This window comes from Magnolia sinica, chromosome 10 (genome assembly GCF_029962835.1).
Source record: "Magnolia sinica isolate HGM2019 chromosome 10, MsV1, whole genome shotgun sequence".
Classification (NCBI taxonomy): Eukaryota; Viridiplantae; Streptophyta; class Magnoliopsida; order Magnoliales; family Magnoliaceae; genus Magnolia; species Magnolia sinica.
The window spans coordinates 1131275-1149285 of record NC_080582.1 but is presented as its reverse complement, the minus strand read 5'-3'; the positions used below and the strand labels follow the sequence as shown (position 1 = coordinate 1149285).

The 18011-nt window shown below is 42.3% G+C and overlaps 1 protein-coding gene across 12 annotated transcripts; it reads left to right on the top strand.

Moving 5' to 3' along the window:
* The first annotated feature begins 5306 nt into the window (after positions 1-5306).
* On the top strand, positions 5307-11189 carry LOC131257700 (putative disease resistance protein At1g50180). Of its 12 annotated transcripts, none has more exons than XR_009177558.1 (6): positions 5309-8303; positions 8755-8871; positions 9071-9143; positions 9570-9706; positions 10608-10796; positions 10884-11189. XR_009177558.1 is itself a non-coding variant. In XM_058258512.1 (2 exons), exons 1-2 carry the CDS (start codon positions 5521-5523, stop codon positions 10933-10935), a joined length of 2835 nt encoding a protein of 944 aa, XP_058114495.1. In that variant the 5' UTR covers positions 5311-5520; the 3' UTR covers positions 10936-11189. The 12 variants fall into 12 exon arrangements, 2 of the variants coding, with proteins under 2 accessions (XP_058114495.1, XP_058114496.1); XR_009177556.1 differs by having other exon boundaries at positions 9570-9813; XR_009177561.1 differs by lacking the exon at positions 8755-8871 and having other exon boundaries at positions 5307-8303; positions 9570-9813.
* Positions 11190-18011: the final 6822 nt, after the last annotated feature.

Below are 18011 nucleotides of genomic sequence, written 5' to 3'. Positions count from 1 at the left end.
TCAGACCAACGGACAAGTTGAGGCAGCCAACAAAATTATAAAACAACATCTCCGAACCAAGCTCGATCGAGCTAAAGGAGCATGGGCCAAGGAACTTCCTAAAATATTATGGGCATACCGAACCACCACTCGAACAGCCACGGAAGAGACTTCCTTCTCCCTCGCATATGGATCGGAAGCTGTCACCCCAGTCAAGATAGGACTGCCTTCAGCCCGGGTCAACTCGTTCAATGAGCAAGATAATGAAGAACTCTTGGCGCTCGAACTCAATCTCGTGGAAGAACAGAGGAAAAGAGCTCGGCTGCGAATGATGGCTAGGCAGCGGCAGGTAGCTCGGTTCTACAACGTCCAAGTCAAGGTCAGACGTTTTTGAGTTGGGGACATGGTCCTCTAAAAAATGTTTCTAAACACAAAGGAAGTTGGTGCGGGCACATTGAGACCCAATTGGGAAGGACCCTACGTCGTCACAAGCACCATCCGACCTGGAACGTATCGATTGGAAGACCTAACTGGTCAGTTATTGCCCCATCCATGGAACACCGGGCATCTAAAGTTCTATTATCCATAAGTTGGGTGTTAAGCATTCTCGAAGACTCAGCGAAACAGAAAATTGTAAGATGAGTCAAATGAGTAAAAAGTCTAAGTATGTTCATTCATTAAAAGATCTTTGTATAGGATTACATGAGTGTCCATAGTGGAATTATATTGTAAAGATAAAAGCAAAAGGAGTCGGCCACAATGCGGTATGTCTTCTTTCGGCTGCAGATGCTCTCGATCTTGCCTTGAAGCTTGGTGTGCTTAAAGTACTTGAAACTTGGTGTGCTTGGAGTGCTTGACACCATACTAGCCCTAAGGTTCATTAGGAGCTAACACAGGAGGTGGCTCGAATTTAGCTGCTGCCACCGCTGGGAGCAACCTCAGGCTCGACCTCGATACCAGCCGCCGCATCAACAGACTCAGCCTCCGGACCTTCAGATCCAACGACATCTTCATCGAATCCCGAGGGATCAAGGTCGGAGAAGGATTGCTTCATCACTCGGATACATTCGGCGTACCCTTCCTGATACAATCGATCCCTCTCCTCCGAAAACTCCCGGGACTCGAGGAAAGCATTTATAGCTTGATCCTTGGCCTGATCTTTGGCCTGCGCAATGGCTGTCTCGGCCTCAGCTTTGACCCGAGAAAGCCGCTCATCGCAAAAAGCGTGAGCCTGATAGAGTCGTCGATTCTCCTCCTGAGCCTCTTTCAATAGCGAGGCTACATGGCACACTCGGCCTTGGCATCATTGACGGCCTTCCTGGCAAGCCCCAAGTTGCCCGATAGCAAGCCAACCTGAGCCATGGAAGCTTTGAGTTGTGCCTCCAATTTTGCAACCTGCTTCTCAGCGTCGGCAAGATTTGAGCTACCCCTTAACATACAAGGGGCAAACTGCAAAAGAAAAACTTGAGGTTAGAACCAAGTCGCCGAGACAAGGGCAAAGATTAAGAAAAAGCACAAGATCAAAGACGTTACCTCGAGCAGCACCTTCGCCGTATGAGCGAGAGTCCGCCTCGAGGGGGAGCTGCAGAGGCCAGTAAAGTCTCTCTCACCCCCGTGAGAGATGGCCCAAGGGACTATGTCCATCACGGCCCGCTGAAAGGGCGAAGACCCCTGTTGAATTATCTCCCCTCTAGAGGTCTCCCCTCTCGGCTCCTCCCTCTACTCCGGAGCCTCTTCGGCAACAGGTCCTAGCTCGGGAGCCACTCGAGACTCGACAGCTACCGCCACCGCCTCCTCCGCCCTTTCTTTCGGGTCAGAGAGTACGACCACAGTCGGGATGACTGGGGCGGTTGGCCCTTTAGCCTTTGGAGTCGCCTTCAGCTTTGAAGGTCAAGTCTTCGACAAAATTGCTGACCTTGGAAGGGCCTTCATCTTGGAAGCAAGTTTTAGAAGGGGCCGAGCCTCAACCATTTTTGCATCAGTAGAAGCACAGAGTCAAATAGAATTCAGGGAAATGCATTAAGACTACAGAAAATACCTGTCACGGCTGAATCCAAACCCGAGAGAAGAAAGCACTCCGGCTGAAGAAAAACGTTCCAAGACCAATCCTTTGGACTTAGCGCCCTCAGATCCTTGATCCGAGTTAGAGCGTCGGCCTCTAGCTTCAGCCTTTTCTTGGAAATATCTGCAAAATACATTCAGTCAGACTCGAAAGTATCATAGCAAATAAAGACAGAAAGAACACGCCGAGTCACTTGCTTCGGAGAACGCCCTGGGAACGCGAGGCTCAAAGAGCCCTGGCTCGACATTCTCCCAGCAACCACATGCCCAAAATCATCTCTCTCTCCAATGATTGTTGGAGGTACGAGGGTCTGTAATCAAAGGACTGCCCTTGTTCCACCAAGCGCATAAAAAGTACCAGCCGGGCTGTTGTGGGTTTGGCCATACTTGATACAGGTAGAGAAACTCGTCAATGGTCAGTGGGGGCTGCTCTGTCTTAGCTCACAATACTAAGCATCCGATCAAGTTCCTCCACCCGTTCGGAACTATCTGCCCAGGAGCATTTTGGAGTCGGGAAAGAAAATTCCGAGCAATGGGTTGAAGAGGTAGACGCAAGCCGCATTGCAGAGTAACTTGAAAAATCATGAATATCCCAGCAAGAGGATGGTCGGGTAACTCACTCGGCGGAGGAAAACGAAGGATGAACGAGTCCGGGACATGATACCCGACTCTAATCCTGTCCAAGTCCGCCTCAGTTAAGACCGAAGGGATCCGACCGCTTTGCTTGTCTCCGACCTCCCCTTCCTTGGTGACCTCCCCCTCCTCAGCAGCCGATTCAACGGCCTGTGCCGACCTCCTAGTGGGAACCAATCCAGTGGTTCCCTCAATCTCCTCATCCTCCTCTCTCATGTCGTCTCCAGGAGGATTAGGACTCCTAGAGGCAATCACCAGCGACATACCTCTATGAGGACCTGCCGAAGTAGGACGCTCCACTGAAGTCCCAGATACTCTCTTAGAGAACTGGAAAGCTTCATTGGCACTGATCACCATCTCCGCCAGCAGTGAGGGCGATTCCGAGGCATTCCAAAAATGTCCTGCTTCGCCCTCATCACCGGAGGCTCAGAGAACCTCGCATTGCTGTAAAAATTAAAAATGAAGTGGAGGGAGAGAGCTGAAACTCACCGGAGAGGAGAGAAGTACACGGATGTGGATGCAAAAAATGAAAACGAAGATAGAAATGACAAAGGAAACGGGAACAATGAAAACAGGATTGGGAGAGAGGAGAGCAAGCGCGTGAAAATGGGGAAAGGGCGTCTTGCTCCTCCTTTTATAACCGAGCCATGTGGCACATACATTTAAGGAGGAGTCGAATCGACGACTATTTCTACTCCCCCGCTTGACACGTGGCACACGCCAACTGACGGAAGAACCGTCCTCGCCACGCGTCCAATGCTCACAAGCTGGAAAGGTGCTCTAACGGCTGCCTACACGTGCGGCCTTGGGTAATGAATCGACGCCTGTTATGGACGACGTAAGGAGCATTAAATGTTCCATCACAATGTCGGTCTCCAGTTAAAACCGATCCAACAACTCTTTACTCCTTAGCATCAACACGGTTGACACAAGGAGTAAGGGGGCTTACTGTTGGAGAAAAATATGACAAGTCCGGATACCCGGATATGGAATGGACCAACTCTATTTTCACTGCCCAGGATTCCGAGGTAATAAGCTTGATCGAGGCTTTCAGAGTCATGAGCCATAGAAAAAATATACAAGCGCATAAAGTTGACTCGGATAATGAGGCAGCAATGTCTAAAGGGACCGATTAAGGCCAAAATGCTAGAAGTCTCCTGACCGACCATAAAATCGTCCCATGTTAGGTCGGTTATAGTGTCGGCTATCGGATTAAGAAAGGAGGTCGGCTACAGACCGATTCTATTTCATCTGGCAGAAGGCAAAAAGCCTCGTCCTTACAGCCAGCCGAGACTCATTTATTACCAGAGCGAGATTAAGGTCGAGTCGAGCAAGGAAGAGACGGTGTAAGCACAAATACCATCCTGCAAATCTTGTGGAAGGATTCTCGATCTCGAGGATCTCGGGATCGGGCAGAATCCGTAAACGGATTATTATTAAATCAAATCTCTGAGATATTCGGAGGAGAATCCCTGCATAATAGGACCCTCCTTTTCCTATAAAAAGAGGAAACCTATACAATGAAAGGTACGCAGAAAACTCTCTCAAAAATCCCTCTCTTTATCAGTCCTAGTGCTGACTTTAGCATCGGAGGTTCCCCGGCTTGAGCCAAGGTCTCCTTTGTCTTCTCTGGTGCAGGTGGTAGGACGTGGGAGGAGGACACAACAGTTTTTTGCATCAACAGGCTCCACGTTTATATGCTATTCAACCAGTTCCTAAGGCTATTTCAAATGGGATGTAGTGAAAACACAAAAAATATAGCTTGATAAGGAACTTTTATGGCTATAAGAATGCTTCAACTATGCTTATTGAATTCCAACTATTTCCACTCGTGTGGCCTACTTGAGTGTTAGATACACCTATTGTTTTTCGTCACACATCCTAAAATGAGTTCTCAAAACAGATGAATGGAGTGGATTTTACAAAAACATCTCAATGGGCCCACCAGCATCCTTGCGCATGAACTTCGTGCGAAATGCCGGACTCAAAAGATTTTCAACACGAGGGAAAGGGATCAAGTACCCATAAGTGGTGAAATTCACGATGCTTGTGGGTGTGTGTGCGCGTGAAAAAAATAAAGCTTTTTGCATGTCACGAAAGTTTTAGATCAAGCGATGTATATATTTTACCTTCATCCAGGTATGGTTAACCGTATCGATGGGTTGGATGGAAAAAAAACATTACAGATCTGCTTAAGATAAGACCTGAAAAGTTTATAATGGTGGGCATTCAGTCATCACTGTTTCTTATGGTGTTGTCCACATGAGATTTTGATCTTATTAAATTTCCAGACCATAGGCTAAAATGAGCTAGAAAAATGGATGGAGAGAATGAATATACAACACATCATCAAGGTGAGCCTCACATTAAGATCATGGCTGCCCCTTAATCCACTCTCAAAACTTTGCAAGCAGTACGGTTTCATTTTATAAAAGTGAGCGCATCATTCATGTATCTTATCCACGCGGTCCATCTGTTATTCTTACATTTTAAGAGTACGAACTCAAAATCGAAGCATATCCAAGGCTAAAAGTAGACCACAATAGCATAAACAGTGGGAATGAAACGTGTACCGTTGAAAACTTCCTTGGTGCAATTGAAATTTTCAATCCAGCTGATATTTGTATTTTCCCTCATCCATGTCTCTGTAACCCAAGTCCACAGGATGGACGGTCCAGATTCATCAAAACAAGGACGTCAACCATTGAGTAGCAACGAACATGATTGCTTTGTCTCGTGACCGGTCAAGTTGGGCTCTGTAAACAAAGAGACCTGCAACTTGAAGTGAAGAGAAACAAAGCTTTTATCTGAATTTCTTTCCTGTGAGAGAAAAAAGAGTGAGGAAAGATGTCCATTGTCGAGTCCATTGTCAAGCTCCTTCTCCAAAAACTCGCTGACCCAATCCTTCAAGAAGCCATTTTGTTATATGGCGTTGGCGATGAAGTCGAATGGCTCGAGGCTGAATTTAAGCGGATGCAATGCTTCTTGGAAGACGCAGACGCCAAACAAGAAGGAGATAAAAGAGTTAAGTGCTGGGTGGGGGATGTGAGAGATGTTGCATATGATGCTGAGGACGTCATCGACACCTTTCTCTTCAAGGTAGCAAACTTGAGGCGAACTGGCATTAAAAGGTACGGTTGCATCTTCAATGAATTGAAACCTCGCCATGAGGTGGGATCGAAAATCGAGCTAATAAAGGCTAAAATCCGTGCGATCTCTGAAAGTAGATCGACGTATGGAATTGAAAATATAGGCCAAGGAGCAGGGACGAGCTCTTCCGGTCTAAGCCTCCAAGAATGGAGGCTCACTTCTCCTCTTTCTCAAGAAACAGATTTTGTTGGCTTTGAGAAGGAATTGGAGATGTTGGTGGCCCGGTTAACAGAGGGAGAGCTGCGACGTTGTGTTGTTTCTGTAGTAGGAATGGGTGGTCTCGGTAAGACCACTCTTACTAAGAAGCTTTATAACACTGATATTGTTAAGAATCATTTCGATACTCATGCGTGGATTTCTGTATCACAAGAGTATTCTGCGAGAGATCTTTTGCAGGTCTTTGTAAGACGTTGGATGGTGGTATCCAACAATACAGCAGAGAAATTGAACATTGCTGAGCTGAGGGACAAGATTTCTGAGTATCTGAATGACAAGAGATACTTGGTGGTCTTGGATGATATATGGAGAAGGGAAGCATGGAATGCTCTCAAGGATGCATTTCCGGATGTGAATAATGGCAGTAGGGTCGTGCTCACCACACGAAACAAAGACGTCGCTTTACATGCAGATCCAGATCCACGAAGCCGGCCCCATGAACTTCGATTTCTAACCAATGAAGAGAGCTGGGATTTGTTCCGTAAAAAAACATTCCTAGAACGAGATGGTGATTGCCCGCAGGATTTGGAGAAGCTGGGAAGAGAGATTGTGGAAAAATGCCATGGTCTCCCTCTTGCGATTGCAGTCATTGGAGGGCTCTTATCAGGAAAGGAACCAAGGGAGTGGGACAATGTACGCAAGAGCATCAGCTGGCAGTTTGTCGAGGGAGAAGTCCAAATCTCCAGCATATTATCTTTAAGCTATAAAGATTTGCCTTATTACTTAAAACCATGTTTTCTCTACCTGGGAAATTTTCCAGAGGACTACGAGTTCCAAGCCAAGGAATTGATTGGACTGTGGGCCGCAGAAGGGTTTCTTAAAGAAAGAGGGGAACTAACATTGGAAGAGGTTGGAGAAGATTATCTGATGCAGTTGGTTAAGAGAAGTATGGTTCAATTGACAAGAAGAAATTCAAGCAGGGGTATCAAAAGTTGTCGCATCCACGATCTTTTGCGTGATCTATCTATATCAGAAGCTAAGGAAAGCAAGTTTCACGAAGTTCGCGGTAACAATGGGAATGCTCCTTCCGCATCTAGAGCCCGTCGACTTGCACTTCACCTTAACGACCGAAGTAAGTTCATTTCCTTAAGTAGTTCCACTCCGAACCTTCGTTCTGTGTTGATCTACGCCCAAGGCTATACATGGCTTGAAGAGGAGCAAATGAAGTTTCTATTCCAAGGCTTTAAGTTGCTTAGGGTGCTATATCTAGCTGATTTAGAAATAAGAGAGCTACCGAAGCAAATAGGTGAACTAATCCATTTGAGATATCTCAGGTGTACTAATACTTGGTTAGAAACCCTCCCATCGTCGATAGGCAATCTTATCAATTTACAAACTCTACTTTTAGATTCCAGTAATGGTATTAAAGTACCCGACACAATTGGGAAGATGCATCAGTTAAGACATCTTCGATTACTCGTGGACAAACCACAGACGGTTATGACTTCGGGATGGATACAAGGGCTACCTTTTGGAGTGATACAAGGGCATCCAAGGCTCGACCTGATGAGTAACCTCCAGACTCTATCTGGAGTATATGCTGGCAAATGGATGGAGGGTTGCTTGGGAAAGCTCACCAATCTTAGAAATTTAAAAATACTTTTTGAAACAGAAGCTGATGCTGAGTTATTCTCCGAGGCTATTGTCAATCTGAACTGCCTCCATCATCTGTGGGCGCGGATGTCAGTACCGATACGTTTTTTTGAAGACAGAGCCTTAGTTTTGTCGTTACCTAATCTTTCACATCTTCTCAAGTTAAGTAAGTTGCATTTGGGAGGAAAGTTAGAGACGTTACCTGAATTTCCAACAAACCTCACCAAACTCTCCTTGGAATGGTCCCGTTTAAAGGAAGACCCAATGGCGACGTTGGAGAAGCTGAAAAGCCTTCGCATTCTCAGATTGCTCGGTGATTCATATGATGGAGTGGAAATGGCTTGCTCTGCACAAGGGTTTCCTCAACTCGAATCCTTGCGTCTTCAAGCGTTATGTAAATTAAAGGAGTGGAGAGTGGAGGAAGGAGCTATGCCAAGTCTTTTACATTTATGGATAGGTGACTGCAAGCAATTGAAGAAGCTTCCAGAAGGACTGCAACACGTGACTACCCTCAAGAAATTGGAGCTGTGGTGGATGCGTGACGAATTCAATGCAAGGGTTCGAGAAGATGGGGGAGAGGATTGGTATAAGATCCGGCACATACCCTCCATCGACATACGACAGATGTTTACAATCAAGCAGTCGGACTTTAATTTCTATCATTATGAGAGGTACATACATAGGGGATACTTGTTTCCACTCTTCATTTTTATTTACCTTTTAATCCATACTTCAAGTTAGTATCTTATAGTCTCAAGAATTTTAAATTCTAGCTATGTACTTTGAGAAATTTATTCTTTTAAGCACTTTAAATTCTTGCTATGAAAATCTATTGCTGGTTTCATATTTTATTATAATTTTGGAATGCTGTTTAATTATTTCTTTATATACAAATCTGCACGCTAATTGTTTGAAGAAATGCTTCAACCAAGACCATCTTTGGAATGAACCCATGCTAGCTGTCCTCACCTTCGACAGGCACATGTAATTGTTTGGTTGGAAGATATCATTGCATCTTCCATCTAAGTTTACCTGATCCTTCTATGGAGGACCATCTTATCAATGCACATTCATTTGACAACTTTACTTGTTTGATCAGCGACTTCCATTTTGTGTTTGCAGGCCATTAATCTGATGGTCAGCATCTTACTATCACTTCAGTTTTGAATAATGGTAGTCGTTCACTAAGAGTTCTTGTGAAGATGACCTTGTGCAAAAATCAAGTTGACAACTAACAAGGTGGGCCACACTTGTATCTTCAATTGGCATAGCTGGCAATATTATTTAAAAGTGTGGATGCTTTTTTCGCACTAGACCACCATATGAGTAGTCCAGTCTGAATTATTTTTTGGCAGATGCTCTTCTTCCATATGATTGTTTGCTCTGTAACATGTGTTCCTTTTGGTGGCAATATTCTAATATCTTTTCTTGTTAGCAGAGAATACTGATGAAGCAAGAAGTCTGAATTGTGCAGTCAGTCCAAACCTTCAAGCCAATATTAAATGAAAATGGTGATTTCATATCTATGATAAAATCTGATTTGCATTTGTAATTTGTCAACAATTTGACAAGTTCTCATTTTACTGGAACATGAACCAAGTGGAAGTTCCTAACCATCCACTCTTTGGCATTTTCCACAGGTTAATGCTGTTACACACACACACACACACACACACACACACACACACACCTTAACCGTTTACTCGGGGGACATTGATCGAAAGATCAAGAACCTCCCTATCAGAGGGCATCTTCCATCCACACTGAGATTCATTGGATTTATAGTGTGGATTATCACTTGCCCCATTTGGATGGAATGAGTGCATCATCACAGTTTCCGCATTTATGTAGTTCTATTTTGTTGATGAATTCCTTTACCATGAATAATTGCATATCATTTTTAGGCTTTAACCAGAGATTTAATTTGTACTCTCTAGATTTTATAGGTGATGCTACTGGCACGTTTCATGTGATTGATGAGAGAGTTACACATATTCATGACCAAGCTGCTCATTAAGCGAGAGTCACTATATAGCTTCCCTTGCACAAGATTCAAGCTGTCTGCTTATCTGATGTACCAATAATACCATATGTTAAATGCTAACTGTCCATTACATTTGCATACGATTGGCTCACATGTTTTGCATCCAACCTGATTCTTGGACCAAGCATAAGTTGTGGGTAAGCTTTCTTAACATGTGTGTGAAGCATTGCCCAACCAAATGCAGCGACATGCACCAATGTGGCATAAGGTTATGAGATAAAAGCTTTCCATTAAGTGGGTCACACTTTTTAGAATGTTTGGCTTAAAAATCAAGTGTTTCCTTCCTCAAGTGGACTACTATGTACGAAACAAATGGATGTTCAAAAGAGCTGTATTAGCCATTTTTTTTCTTTCTTCTTCTTCTTCTTCTTTATTTATTTATTTTATTTATTTTATTTTTTTAAATGGTATATTGTGGCCAACTTCAAGAGCAAAAAAAACTTGATTCTTGTCCAAGGCTCATCTAATGGAAAATTGGGTTCTCAAGCACACGTTCCATATTAGCATTTGTGGCCGCATGTGGATGGTCATAATTCCACATGCGTGTGGGCTCAGCCTCCGTTTTATGTTAACTTGACATGATTTTTTTATTATAGTAATTTAGTAGTAGCATATGATAGTTAGCGTTACAACATGTATAATGTTCAATTGCAGTAGTCTATAAATTTTTGTTTTATATAGAGAACTCATTGAGGAGCAAATGCATTTGCATTTGTTTGCATTCTACCCATGCTTTGAAGCCCATATTGGATGAGTATGCTAATTGCACATTTTAAGCTTGAAATGTGTTCGTGTCAGTAATATATCCGCAACCTAAAAAGTTCTCTATTTGTTATGACCAAGTAAATCTAATTGCAAGTTCATTTTCCATCAAATCTTCCACAATCTCTTTTCCTGGGCAATTGATGTATTATTTTTATGTCTTTTGTAGGGCAACCATCGACGGGTTAGACAGGAGCTTCGATTAAGATTTTTGGAAAGATCTATGGCGGAGTGTATTAAATCAAAGATTGAATTTCAGAATTACTAGCCCCACATGTTACACGCATCAAGACACTTGGACCGAATGCATTTGAAACATATACTTCCTGTTTTATCCATTATTAGTTTTTATAGTTAGGTATGTGCTTCGACTTCTTTTATGGATTTAAGAAACCAAATTCTAGCATATAACTTTTAGGTTCTAATCATAAATTTCATTTTCCAGGCATTTTTCTCACAACAGAGATTGCACTGACTTGCATATGCTAAGTGACTAGACGAAATGAAGAATGGTGGAATGGTGACTAGACAGTGATGAGATGTTTGGATGATCATTTGTATTTGTATCTCGAGGATTTATGTACTTTCTGTTTGAGATATTTCAATATGGAACCATGCACTAATATTCTTTACATGCTCTGCATTTGAATTTGGGGAAATTGTTCATTAATGTTTGACTTATTTCACTGTATGCATTGTTTGCCTGTAATATGTTAGTTGAAAACTGAAATAAGAAGCAATTTCTTTACAATATAGGTCTAGAAGGGCTTCCACTATTTTTCTGCATTAGGGATTACACATGTCAAAGACTTTAAGCATTGGTGAGTTCTAGCGTGCATCCAGATTGGGCCAATCATTTCAATAGTTTGGATCACTGAACTACACGCTCCATTGCTCTGAAACATTGATCCGAAACATTTAATTACTCCATAGGAAATAGGCAAACCATATCTATCATACTAGAAAAGTTCCATCATTCTCTAGACCATCCATCATGTGAGGCCCACAACGAAAGGGACAATGCATATTTATTATTGTAGAAAAGACATAACCATTGTCTATCATACAAGGCCATCTTTGATTGTCCTCTCTCTATTATGATTGAGAAATACAATGTCAAATAGTGATGAGATAAAAAGTCCTTAAACTCGATGATCTTGTAATTAATAGTACAAGTAAAAATAACTCATTCGTAAAAGGTAATAATACCTTCCCTTACTCAAATTGCCAGCGCATTTCTAATGATCGATTAGACTATAGGATCCGTTCTAATCTCACGCCCATGCAACCATTCTCACATGCACCTTCAATCCAGGCTCTCGAATGCACAAGTAGCTTTGATTCACTAAATTGAGGGCAACAAGAACTATGTCTGATTGTGGCCTGTAGGCCATTCAAATCCCAATAGGTTGCCGCCCATCCATGTAGAGGGCAACAAGAACTATCTCTGATTGTGGCCTGTAGGCCATTCAAATCGCAATAGGTTGCCGCCCATCCATGTATGTACAAGCAGGAAGTATCCAGTTTGCATCACTTTTAATATATGCTTTGTTTGGCTTCATATCTAATAACGCATAGCCAGTCAAACCTTACAATGACATGGCCTTATTGTGTGTAAGGTGAGGGCATTGCCAAATCTGCTTCCCCTTCATTCATGAGATTTGATTAAACACGTGTTGCAGACATCAATCGTGCCACACAAAGTATGCTTGAAAGCTGTTCAGTAGACTTGACTAATCAAATCTGGTCATGCATGGTTACCCAGCCCCACCTAGTTAACTGGTGTCAAGAGTATGCCACTGTCCACAGTAATGCTTGTTTGTCATCCAACCTATTGATGAGTTCACACATACCTGATTTAAGGGAAAACAAAAATATCAGATCTAAAACTTTCTGCTCCAAGGTGATTTCAACCGTGGATATCACTATCCACTGTTTCCAATCGTGTGGTCTACATATCCAGATTTGGATATGCTTTAATTTAGGGCTCATGCCCTAAAATGAGCTGAAAATTGGACGGCATGATAAAACGCATGCATCAAAGTGGGCCACGCAGTGGTGTCAGGATGACAAGAAATCCACGTCTAGGATACGATGCTTCCACAGCCATCGTAGAGGGGTGGATTTTTTACCCGGATTGCATCTCAGATGATGATCTGAACCGTCTATTTTCTGGGTTGTATGCTTCATATGGCCCTAATAAACATTTCTTGGGTAGATGATTGTGCATGAGTCAAAGTTTGGATAGTTGACGCAGGTATGAGATTATGAACGGTTGAGATCATCATCTAAGGCCCCATTTGTTAAATTTAAAGTCTAAAGACCGAATCTGAAATCTGAAGCCTGAATCTGAAATTAAAGCCTGAATCTTAAAAAAAAAAAACTTATTTGATAATTATGGCTGAAGTCCAAAAATTAAGTACTAAATATGAAACAAATTATTTGTAAACAAACATCTTAAATGTTTGAAATATATTAATTTGATACATTTGCCCCTATCTCTCGTTTGGAAATGTTTTTTTGTCACTATGTGTTGTATAGGATTGAACACCAATTATAACAAAACCTTCAAATAAGGCCCACCTTATATTTATATGCTATCCAAATTGTTTATAAAGTCATTCCCAATTGGATGAAGTGAAAACATATTGATCCGAAACTTCGGTGGCCTATTTAAGTTTATTTTCCATCTAATATGTTCATAAGGTCACAAATACATGTACGAAGAGGGAAAAAAAAATAAAAAAAAATCATATTGATCTAAAACTCCTATAGCCTATTTAATTTTTAATGGTGGACGTCACTCTCCCCACTGTTTTTAGTGGTGAGGTCCACTGGAGCTTTGGATTTGACTCATCCTTTGGATCTTTACCTAAAATTATATTTCCAAATGGATGGATAGTGTGGATACAAAACATACATCATGATGGGGCCCACGTAACTTGAGTAGCGACTCTCCCTACTCAACCTGTCAGTATCCAATCCGCATGACTACTCCCCTGCCACCAGCCAATGGCTGATGGTCGGTGCTATGTGGGCCCTACCATGATCTCTGCCGTCTATCTATGTTTCTAGATCATTTTATGGTATGAGACCAAAATGAGATATATCCCTATCTCAAGTGGACCACATTACAGGAAAACAGTATTGAATGAACGTCGACCATTAAAAACTTTTTGGGGGTTATAAAAGTTTTGGATAAGCTGATATCATGGTGGGGCATAAAGAAGTTTCATATGTTAAAAGTTAATTTTGTACTACGCAAACAACATTACATTAGGCCTTAGGAGAATTTTAATGGTGGATATCCAATTACTATTGTTTTCCAATGGTATGGTCCAGCTGAGATTTATATTCCTCTCATTTTTTATATCAAGCCCTAAATTGATCTTTAAAAATGGATGAAACACATATCATGGTGGGGCATAAAGAAGTTTCATATGTTAAAAGTTAATTTTGTACTACGCAAACAACATTACATTAGGCCTTAGGAGAATTTTAATGGTGGATATGGTATGGTCCAGCTGAGATTTATATTCCTCTCATTTTTTATATCAAGCCTTAAATTGATCTTTAAAAATGGATGAAACACATATCATGGTGGGGCATAAAGAAGTTTCATATGTTAAAAGTTAATTTTGTACTACGCAAACAACATTACATTAGGCCTTAGGAGAATTTGAATGGTGGATATTCAATTACTATTGTTTTCCAATGGTATGGTCCAGTTGAGATTTATATTCCTCTCATTTTTTATATCAAGCCTTAAATTGATCTTTAAAAATGGATGAAACACATATTATGGTGGGGCATAAAGAAGTTTCATATGTTAAAAGTTAATTTTGTACTACGCAAACAATTTAAAGAGAAAAAATTGCAGTTTTTCCCAACTCTTAAGGGCAAAAATTCAGCGTTAACAAACAGCCCTGAGATGCAATCGTAGTGAAAACCTAGAACCCTAAACTGTAGGGAGCACTGTATCCGTGGAGATGATACGCTAGAGCCATGAGAACTGGCAGAACCATCTCTCCCTAAACGCGGCTTCAGTAGAACCGTGACTGTGGGGCCCACCTTGATGTATGTGTTTTATATCACACCGTTCATTCATCTCAGATTAGGTTATGAGCTCAAACAATGACGTAGATCCAAATCTAAGGTGGACAATAATACATGAAACGGTGGTGATCGAATGCCTGTCTTTAAAAAATTCTTGTGGGCCATCAAAGTTTTGGATGGTTTAGACAGCAGTTTCGTTGGCAAATAAACATTCCGGTGGGCCCTAAGAAATTTTAACGGTAGGATGGAAAAATGGATGGACGGTCTGAATACAAAACACATCCATTATGGTGGGCCCACCGTCAATTATCCACCAAGGTCGGTGGTTTCACGATCGGGTGCACCCATATGCATGAAATAGGCCCGATGGCTTATATTTTAAAAACAGAACCCATGAGATGATCTCATCCATTACTTTTTCTACCGTTTATCTCAGGCCTATCAATGGGCTACGTTCAGGACAGGCTGATGTATATCCAAGCCGGCCGGCATAGTTATACTTAAGAGTAAGCCTAGCCCGAGCCCATACGGGCCGAAATGGAGGCTGGCCCTAGCCCGAACCTGAGCCTATTTTCACGTTCTTATGTGCAAGATCTAGACCGTTTATTCGGTGAGTTCCATTGTGGTATTTTTTTCGTGAGATCCAAGCAGTTCATCATGAGGGTCCCACAATCTACATATTAATAGTGGGCTATGTGGGCCCTACTAGCACACAAAGAAACAGCTGCAGGCACGGCAGGGCCCACCAGTGTTAAATAAGATCAGTGGGCCAGGTCAACTTATCAGGCTCGAGCTTGATTCCTAGACCCGACGGGTTTGGCTGTGCCTGTCAGGCCCAACTAATTATCAGGTTGGCTTCGGTAAAGCTCATTGGTCTAGTCGGGTATGTTTGGACCCGCACGTGTCGACATCTGGTAATAATACTGTAATGGGGTCTGCTCGATGAGCGGCTCGGATCTTACAGAATGTGGGACCCGTCGGCAAGCTGAAAATGGGGAACGCGCTCGCAAGTGCGCCTTTCCTTTTCAAGTGAATGGCAAGCGCACCTGCGTGTTGGGCGTGGCTTAAGTGGATCCCCGGATCCACCAAGGTGGGTGGATCCCCGACTGTGGGGCCCACCGTGATATACTTTCCTTACATCCACACCGTTCATGCGTTTTGAGTCCTTACATCCACACCGTTCATGCGTTTTGAGGGATCATTTTACGATATAATTCAAAAATTAAGCAGATCCAAATGTGGTGTTTGTGGGCTAAAAGAGTCAACTCGCAAGTTACACACTTGCGATTTCGAGAGCTTTTCTGGATTCGGGTTTGGTGGGTACGGTGGCCCCGCATCATGATATGTTAATGCGCACCTGCGCATCAGTTATTACGAGAACTCATGAGAACTTTTTTCACAACTCATCACGCGTGATGTGAGCCCAAAATCTGAACCGTCCATGTGATGAATCACCCCATGAAACCCCTGGATCCTGACTTTTACCCTTATCCAAACTTTGGTGGGCCATGGAAAAGAGAGAAAAATCAAGGGACGAAAAAGATTCCTTTTTTCATGGCCCACTAAAGTTTAGGATCAGAGCGAAATTTGTTCCTAAATGTTTCATGGGATTCTGCATCACATGGACGGTTCAGATTTTGGGCCTAGATCACGTGTGATGAGTTGTAAAAAAGCTCTGACCAGTTACCGTGAGAACTGGTGCGCAGGTGAGCGTTTCCCCGGTTAAGTCTGGTTTTTTCCAGCCGGATTGTATTTTAAACGATGATTTGAACCGTTCATTTTCAGGAATCTATACTCCGTAAGATATAGTTGATATAGTAAGAAACATTTGTTGAACGGGTGACTTTTTTTAATATGAATATTCAATGGATCATATTAAAATCCAAGATTCAAAAATCGAGATTATCAATAACCCATAATTATAAGATTGTACCTTCTTCATGGTTTTATTGAGAACATGAACGATTCAGATCATTCTAAAAATGCAAATCCGAGGGTGGGAACCAGCCAACGTCCCATATCGTGGTTCCGACGGAAGCGGATTGGCTGGTGTAACACACACCACCGGTGTGGCTGATGTGTTGACGTCACTAAGTTCCGTGGGTCCCATCATGAGGTATGAATTATATCCAAACCGTCCTTCCACTCGGTGAGCTCGTATTAAGGCTTGAGACAAATAATAAGACATATAGAAAGATCAAGTGGACCACACTGAAAAAAAAAGGGAATTGAACGTCTACCATTGAAACCCTTTTGGGGTCACGGAAGGTTTGGATCAATATGATATTTGTTTTTCCTCCTCATCTAGGTCTGTGTGACCTTATGAGCAGATTAGATGGGAAATAAATGTTACGGTGGGCCCTACGAATGTTTTAATGGCGAAAATCACTGATATTTGTGGTGTGGTCCACTTTAGCCTTGGAAATTACCAATTGTTTTGGATCAGGACCTAAAATGATCTAGAAAAAGGGATGAACGGTGTAGATATGATAAATAAATCATTGTGGGGCCCAGAGTACTTTGATAACCTTTTGAACCGTTCGTCAACTCGGAGCTCGAGGAGCGTCAGCGCTCGTCCTTGCACGACACGTACCCACAGCAGTGGAAACGTATCGGCTACTCCCCTGCCACCAGCCAATCGCTGATGTTCGGTGCTCTGTAGGCCCCACAATGATGTATGTATTACATCCATACCGTCCATATATTTTTCTAGATCATTTTACGGTAGGAGACCAAAAATTAGGTTTATCCTAATCTCAACTGGACCACATGGAAGGAAACAGTTCTGAATGAACGTCGACCATTAAAAACTTTTTTGGGGCCATAAAAGTTTTTGATCAAGCTGATCTTTGTCTTTTCCCTTCATCTGCGTCTGTATGAACTAATAAACATATTGGATGTCAAATAAAAAGTACAGTGGGCGTTAGGAGGATTTTAATGGTGGTTATCCAATTGCTATTGTTTTCCTGTGGTGTGGTCCACCTGAGATTTATATCTCCTCGTTTTTTGGACCAGAACCTAAAATGATCTTTAAAAAAATGGAAGAACAGAATGGATGAAACGCATACATCATGGTGGGGCCCACAGAGCACCGACCACCAGCCACCGGGCTGGTGGTTGCAGGGGGATAGCCAATCCGTTTCCGGGTACGGTGGCTCCATACCATAATATGGTAAAGTGTCTGATTTTTACCAGCCGTATTGCTTTTAACCGTTCATTTTTCAGGGATCTATGCTCTGTTTTTTAATATGAATATTCAATGGATCAGATTAAAATCCAAGATTCAATAATATAGATCATCAATGATTTATAATTATAAAATTTTACATTCTACATGGTTTTATTGAAAACATGAACGATTCAGATCATTCTAGAAATGCAAATCCGGGGTTGGGAACCAGCCAAGGTACCATGTTTTGGTACCCACCCACCGTACCCTAGCAAATCACTTTTTTTAATTTCGACGTTTCCAGCTCTCTCGCCTCAAAATCTGACAGGACCCACCTATTCCAAACGT

Excerpts from the sequence above, each read along its gene's own strand:
- LOC131257700 (XM_058258512.1), top strand. The coding sequence starts at position 5,521 with ATGTCCATTGTCGAGTCCATTGTCAAGCTCCTTCTCCAAAAACTCGCT. Across the intron at positions 8,304-10,883 it reads AATTTCTATCATTATGAGAG|GCATTTTTCTCACAACAGAG; the intron begins GTACATACATAG and ends TTCATTTTCCAG.